The 7,073-nt window shown below is 60.0% G+C and overlaps 1 protein-coding gene across 1 annotated transcript in view; it reads right to left on the bottom strand.

Moving 5' to 3' along the window:
- Nucleotides 1–742: 742 nt before the first annotated feature.
- PRSS27 (serine protease 27) overlaps nucleotides 743–7,073 on the bottom strand; it is an 8,244-nt gene continuing 1,913 nt past the window's right edge. Inside the window, exons 2-6 of the mRNA XM_023197995.3 lie at nucleotides 5,108–5,134; nucleotides 4,342–4,504; nucleotides 2,397–2,668; nucleotides 1,860–2,029; nucleotides 743–1,139 (exon numbers count right to left, since the gene is read on the bottom strand). Of these exons, the coding sequence (XP_023053763.2) occupies nucleotides 846–1,139; nucleotides 1,860–2,029; nucleotides 2,397–2,668; nucleotides 4,342–4,504; nucleotides 5,108–5,134 (926 nt within the window). The 3' untranslated portion in view covers nucleotides 743–845. The remainder of the gene's footprint in view (nucleotides 1,140–1,859; nucleotides 2,030–2,396; nucleotides 2,669–4,341; nucleotides 4,505–5,107; nucleotides 5,135–7,073) is intronic.

Below are 7,073 nucleotides of genomic sequence, written 5' to 3'. Positions count from 1 at the left end.
CAGCTGCTTGCTGAGTGGGTGTTGGTTTGATTCCTCGGGGAATACCCCGGGCCTGATTTCTTCCTGGCGCTGTGCAGGCCACAGTGCCTGTGTGCATGTGCACAGGTGTGTGTGGGTGTGATGTACTCATGTGCATGTCCAGCCTAACCCCCTTGCCACCACGTGCTGCTCTGGACTCTGGCATGGGGGTGGAGACTGAAGAATGGGGCGGAGGAAGAGGAGCCAAGGGTCAAGGGGAGACACCAGGGCACAGGGAGACAAAGGGTGCCAGGAGCAGGAAAGCACAGGTGTGGGCACCCACCTGAGGGAACAACTATCACCACTCCTGCTGAAGTGGTTTAGAGAAGTTGGGTGGCACCGAGACATGGGCAGCCAGAAGTGCAGGCTTGGGAGGCTGAGGTGCCCCTGCCCAGCCAGCCCCTCCATGCCCTGCTCTCCCCTAGGCACGGCTCCTGCATGGCCCTGAGGGTCTTTCCACCTGTGTCCGTCACTGTCCCCAGTGTCCACCCTGGGGCGGCCTTCAAGGTGAGGGAACAGGGGAACAGGTGGCAGCAGGGGGCTTCCTGTGTGAGGCCCATGACAGGGGTCCCATGCTCTGGTGCTGCCCTCGCCTCAGACACCAGCTGCAGCTCCCTTCTGCTGATTCAGAGATGACCAGAGCCCTCCACATCTCCCGCCTGGGCCTTGTTCTGCAACTCACAGCTCCTCACCCGCTGGGGTCACCCAAGGATCCCCACGTGGGCAGCTGGCACACAGGCTGGGTTTTTATTGGAAGAAACATAAGTAAAATAATGGTATTTGAGAGGGGAGGAAGGAGCACTATTTACAAATGAGTCTGGTGGGGCTCAGAGGTGCAACAGCAGCGCTGGGAGAACCAGCAGGATGGTGTGGGCAGCCAGGCTGGGTGCAGAGCTCTGCTCAAGGGGCTGCTGGCCCCGAGGGTCTTGCTTCTGGCCACCCGACCTGGCTGGCTGGAACTGCAGTGTGGGGATGATCTGATGGATCCAGTTGTGGTGGGCGGTGACACGGATGTAGACACCTGGGCGGTTCTGCCGGGCGCAGCCCTCACCCCAGCTGATCACCCCAGCCTGCAGCCATGACTGACCCACGAGGCACACCAGGGGGCCGCCCGAGTCGCCCTGTGGGGGATGCAGAGGCACTGTCAGCCCACCTTGAGTTCCCAGAGACTCATTTGCAGCCGCACAGGAGGCATGTAACTCCACACTGCACTCCTTCTATCCATCCCAGAGCCTCCCTGCCCGGCTCCCCCTCCCCTGCCGGTCGATTGACTAGAGCGCCTATTTCTTTAGTGTCCCCAGATCAACAAGGGGGTGTGTGTGCTGAAAATGCAGTTTCCTGTGCCCCACCCCAGAACCACTGACTGACCCTCCTGGGGTGGGGTCCAGGAATCTGCTTTTTCTTTTCTTTTTAGAGACAGAGTCTCGCTGTCACCCAGGCTGGAGTGCAGTGGCGCAATCTCTGCTCACTTCAAGCTCTGCCTCCCAGGTTCATGCCATTCTCCTGCCTCAGCCTCCCAAGTAGCTGGGAGTACAGGCACCTGCCACCACGCCTGGCTAATTTTTTGTATGGTCTTGATACAAGACCACCTGGCACCTGCCACCACGCCTGGCTAATTTTTTGTATGGTCTTGATCTCCTGACCTCGTGATCCACCCGCCTCAGCCTCCCAAAGTGCTGGGATTACAGGCATGAGCCACCGCGCCCGGCCCCAGAATCTGCTTTTACGAAGCAAGCTGCCCAGCTGGTTGAATGCACAGCCCATGGAGCAGGGCATGATCCCACCCTGCCCTGGGCCCGGAGGCGGGGACTGAGTCCCCGTGGACACCACATTGCTCCCACCTTGCAGGCGTCCTTCTTGCCCTCCTCAAAGCCGGCGCACAGCATGTCATTCTTGATGGTTTTGGGTTGGTAGCCAAATTCGGCGTCTTTACTGTAGAGCAGGTTGCACTTGGGCGTGTCAATGATGGGCACAGCGAGTTTCTGCAGGATCCGCGGGTTGGGCAGGTAGTCTGGGGAGGGTCAGAACAGCCCGGGGCTCAACAGACTTCCTCATCAAGAACCCACAGCCCCCGGGAACCACCACTCCATCCTGCCTGCCCTTTCCTCATGTTTAGACTATCTCTGGCCTAAGGCACTGTGGGGCAGACATCCTCCCTCCTTCCAGGCAGCAGGCTGGGCCCTTTGTGTCCCCGTCTCCCTTCACTCTCTCTTCCTTCTGGGTCTGCTGCTGCTCCCCTCAGCCCTACCTATGTGAACAGAGACCTTGTGTGTGTATTAATACAGCAACAGGAAGACTGTGGGTTCAGAATGGCCCCCAAGCCGCCCTGGGCCTTCTTGAGGCACATCCCTCATTACATCCCAGCCCTGTCTCCTTACCTTGCTCACTGGAGCTGCCCCAGCCAGTGACCCAGCAGTTCATGCCCGTCTCAAAGATCACCGAGGGGTCGGGCAGGCACACGGGGAGGATGTAATTGGTGAAGGGCACTGGTGCCTCCAGCTCCACCAGGGCCACGTCGGCACTGGAGGCCATGCCCTGGTACAGGGGGTTGCTCTCCACCCGCCTCACCCGGGCATACACAGCGTGCGGCCCTGGCTGCACTAGCTGCCTTGCCCCCAGCAGGACCTGGTACAGGGACGTCTCAGAGGTGCTGGCGGGAGAAGCAGAGAGGCCGTGTGAGGCTGCCCCTCATGTGGGGATAGGCCCGGGAGGGGCTGGGGCTCCTTCTCTGGCCACCACCGTGCCCCACACCTCTCTCTGCATGCTGTCTTTGAGAGCCATCTCTAGGACAGCCAGGTGCAGCGGTGATGCATGTTTACGTTGAAGCCAGACCGCCCTACTCAGATTTCCACCTCCACCCCTGGCCGCTGTGTGACCTTGGGGAAGTCACCTAACAAGTTCTCTGTGACGCAGCTTTCATACCTGTGCTGTGGGGACAGTCACAGTGCCTACCTGAAAGGCTGGCTGGGAGAGAACCACCCTCCAGGTGCAGCAGGGCCAGCACCACCTGTGGGCCTCTGGCAGGTGACCTGCCCTCTCTCAGCCCAAGTTTCCGATTTTTTTTCCCTCCTAGAGACAGAGCTCTCATTCTGTCACCCAGGCTGCAGAGCAGTGACGCAATTGTAGCTCACTGCAGCCTCCAATCCCTGGGCTCAAGCCATCCTCCCACCTCAACTTCCTGAGTACTTGGGACCACAGGCACCACTGCACCTGGGTATTTTTTTTTTTTTAATTTTTAGTATAGACAGGGTCTTGCTATGTTGCCCAGGCTGGTCTTGAACTCCTGGGTTCAACTAATCTGCCCGCCTTGACCTCCCAAAGTGCTGGGATTACGGGCATGAGCCACTGTGCCTGGCCGTGAGTATCTGAATTTAAGATGTGGGTTTTTTTTGTCATGATACTCTTTTAAAGATCAAGAAGAGGCCGGGCGCGGTGGCTCAAGCCTGTAATCCCAGCACTTTGGGAGGCCGAGACGGGCGGATCACGAGGTCAGGAGATCGAGACCATCCTGGCTAACACGGCGAAACCCCGTCTCTACTAAAAAATACAAAAAATTAGCCGGGCGAGGTGGTGGGCGCCTGTAGTCCCAGCTACTCGGAGGCTGAGGCAGGAGAATGGCATAAACCCGGGAGGCGGAGCTTGCAGTGAGCTGAGAACCGGCCACTGCACTCCAGCATGGGCGACAGAGCGAGAGCGAGACTCTGTCTCAAAAAAAAAAAAAAAAAAAAGATCGAGAAGAAAAAAGAAAAAAAAGATGTGGGGTTTAAAATAATTAGAGCTGTGGTGGTGAGATGTGAGGTGAGGAACTTGGGACACACGGAAGGTGTGGGGCCAGGTGGTTCATATAGGGCAGAGGGCGGGGTGGCCTGGCCTCTGCTCAGGGCTTTCTGCGGTGGCTCAGGTGGGTGAGGGGAGGAAGGGCCATTGTGTCTGGTCCTTGGGCTTTGTGAGCAGAGTTCCTCCCGGGAAGAGTGTCGTGGAGCTGAGGTGTGTGCGGGATGGGGAAAGGACAGGACAGGCCGGTGTGCAGAACCTGCCGGCGGCTTCTGCAGGGACCCACAGGGAGTGGGTGGAGGGGATGGAGGGGGTTGGAGGCCGTGGGAGGCGCCTCCCGCGGGCGGGAGCAGCGGTTGCAGTTGGAAGTTAGCCCTGGGGTTGGACCTAAGGGAAACATCTGGCTGGAAAGGAGGCGGGGCTGGACAAGGAGCCCCCAGGGAGGTCACCCGCAGGACTTGGCGCGGCGGGCGCTGTCCGCGGTGCTGAACCGGCCGCGCGTGGGGCGCTGTCAGCGCTGTGGGCACGGGCAGGGGCGGGCAGACTCACTTGGGGAAGCAGTGCGCGGCCGTCAGGACCCACCGCTCCGCGATGAGGCTGCCCCCGCAGAAGTGGCTTCCGTTGCGCTGGATGCTGACTTGCCAGGGCCACTCACCCTCCTGGGCGTCCTGCCCGCCCACCATTCGGTTCAGCATCCTGGTGTGCCCACAGGCTGGGGGAGCATGGGGAGTGGGTGGGGGCGCTCACTGGGGCTGGTTCCATGGCCGAGGCCCAGCCCTTAGCCTCACACTCCAGTCCTCGGCCCTCCTGCCCCTGACCTGCCCGAAGACCTTGGGGAAGTCGGAGGCCTGAGCTTCTGGACAGCCTGGGATACAGGCAGACCCTCCCCAGTTGCCCCCCGAGTCTGGCTCTCCTTGCGGGTAAGGGCAACCTAACAGCTGCCTCTTGGGAGCCAGGGAGACACTGAGACAACCCGGGAAAGGGTCTTGCCCCAGGGTGCCTGGAAAGATGGAATGGGTGTCATGCCCTCTGCAAGGGAGCCACCCAGAGGGGGCCAGTCACTTTTCAGGGTGACCTTCATACCCCGCCGCCCTTGTCCTGCGCCGTGCCTCAATGCTCTGTGCTGGCCATCCTGCTCCCATGTGGACCTTCCTCCTCCTCTCCTTTCTGGGCTCCAGTTCCACGCAGCCCCCACTTTCCCCTCCCCTGGAATTCTCCAGTGCCCTGTGCGTTCCGAATTCCCTCTGGGTGTGAGTGTCCCTGGCTCAGTCCAGCCGGCTCCTGTCCCTCCCACCCCAGGGCCTTGGGTGCTTACCTGTTGCTGCCTTGGCCACTGGAGACCCTGGAAGTGAGGAGAGGGTGATCAGTCAGGCCAGCTGCAGCCTGGCCTACCCTCCCCAACCACGCGGCCCCTCTCCACTGACCCTCCCCAGCTCCGGAGGACTCCAGAAGGACAATCCACAGAGGGACCTCACAGGAGAGCCCAAGGGCCTGCAGTTTTCCCCCAGGGCTGGCTCTGCCATATGCTTAGGCCCAGGCCCATGGGCCAGAGCTTATCTGCAAGGGTGGATGCTCCTTGCCACATGGGGAGCCGGTCAGGAGGTGTCAGTGAAGGGATCCGCAGGCTAGATGTCCCCTTCTCATCCTGGCAAGGGTTCTGTCTCTCCACACTCCCCATCCATCCTTGTCTGGAAGTTTCTGGGGAGGGTCCAGCCTCCAGCCCTGACACTGTGGGGATGGCCTTTTCTCCCGGAACAGCTTGGAGCAGAAGAGGCCCAGAAACTGCCTCTGCATTTGAGCTGCCCAGGCTCTCACAGCCTGCTCCGGAATGGGCAGGTCTCCTTCCCCAAGTCTCACTTTGGTCCTGAGGCTGAGGCCTGAGCTCCACAGGCTTCTCCCTGGCCTCAGGGGGGTAGAGAAGGTACAGTGGTCTGCATTGGCCACCAGAGATCAGCCTTCTCAAGATTCCAGAGTCCCAGGAGCTGACCCCTCTCCCAGGCATGCAGCAGGCTCTGCAGGCGAGACCCAGGACCCTCTGCTGGACTGTGTAAGGGGGGCTTTGGGGCGATAAGGTAAGGGGCCAGGAAGAGAAGTAAGGTATGGGGTCATTCAGGGGAACCAAGGATGGGGACATATTTTCTGGGATCCATTGCCTCCCACACCCAGGACACGAAGGACCTCTTGCTGGGCCTTTAACCAAACACTGGAGCCTCTACCCCAGCTTGGAGACTCCAGTCAGGACCACAGTGTACAGCCCCAGGCGTAGCAAAGCCTGCAACTGCCTGGTCTTGAGTCCTCTCACCACCCCTGCACTCTGTGCGTCTGATTCTGTGGGGGCAGATTTGCCTGTAGCTGGGCGGGGGGGGGGGTGGGGGTTAGAACAGCCACCTCCCCACATCTCGGCCCTCAGCTTCCCCTTAACCCCCAGTGCCTTCCGGGACCCAGGCCAGCTGCTATGGACCATGTCTTTGCTCCGCCTGGAAAAGATAACCAGTCCCCTGGAGTCAAGGGGCTGTGGGGACAGGAAGTGGCCATGGAGTGCTCAAGCACTCCGAGAGTTTTTATGGCATCTTCTTCCTTCCTGTCTGCCTCACAGTCTGGGGGGTACCCTCTCCAACAGCATTGGTGGGCAGAGACACCCCTGGGGGGTGCTGGACGATAAGGCAGCAGGCGGCGAGGGGGCAGCTGTGGATGGGCAGGAGGAGGAGGTGGAGGAGGTGCAGGGCAGGCAAAGGGGTGCCCTGCAGACGTGGGGTCAGGAGCAATGGGAAATGGAGAGTCTGCCCTGGATGCTCTGCTCATTAATTTGTGCTAATTAAGTGCCCTTTTAAAATGCAAACACCCCCAGGAGGGTTATTCCCTGCCCACCCCCCCATACCCCCACCCCAACCCCTTGCTCCTTCCAAGCCTGAGGATCCTGCTTGCAGAACAGCGCACACTGTCAGGTCTTCTCACCCTCTGGGAGTCTGCAGAAGCTGTATCTCTATGCTCCCTGCCTGAGCACTGCCCCCTCCAGCAATGCCTCCTCCCCGTACAGATCCTTCCTTCCTGAAGTAACCCTGTACTTCTCATTTAGGCAGAGTCTTCTGGCCTCTGAGTGCTTGCTCCCCTCACCCCACAGTCTGGATGCCCTTTCCCCGGTCTCTGTAAGTCCTAGCCTTTTTTTTTTTTTTGAGACAAAGTCTCGCTGTGTCACCCAGGCTGGAGTGCAGTGGCGCAATCTCAGCTCACTGAAAGCTCCGCCTCCCGGGTTCACACCATTCTCCTGCCTCAGTCTCCCG

This window comes from Piliocolobus tephrosceles, chromosome 17, assembly GCF_002776525.5.
Source record: "Piliocolobus tephrosceles isolate RC106 chromosome 17, ASM277652v3, whole genome shotgun sequence".
In the NCBI taxonomy this organism is placed as follows: domain Eukaryota; kingdom Metazoa; phylum Chordata; class Mammalia; order Primates; family Cercopithecidae; genus Piliocolobus; species Piliocolobus tephrosceles.
This window is presented reverse-complemented; position numbering and strand designations above follow the sequence as displayed.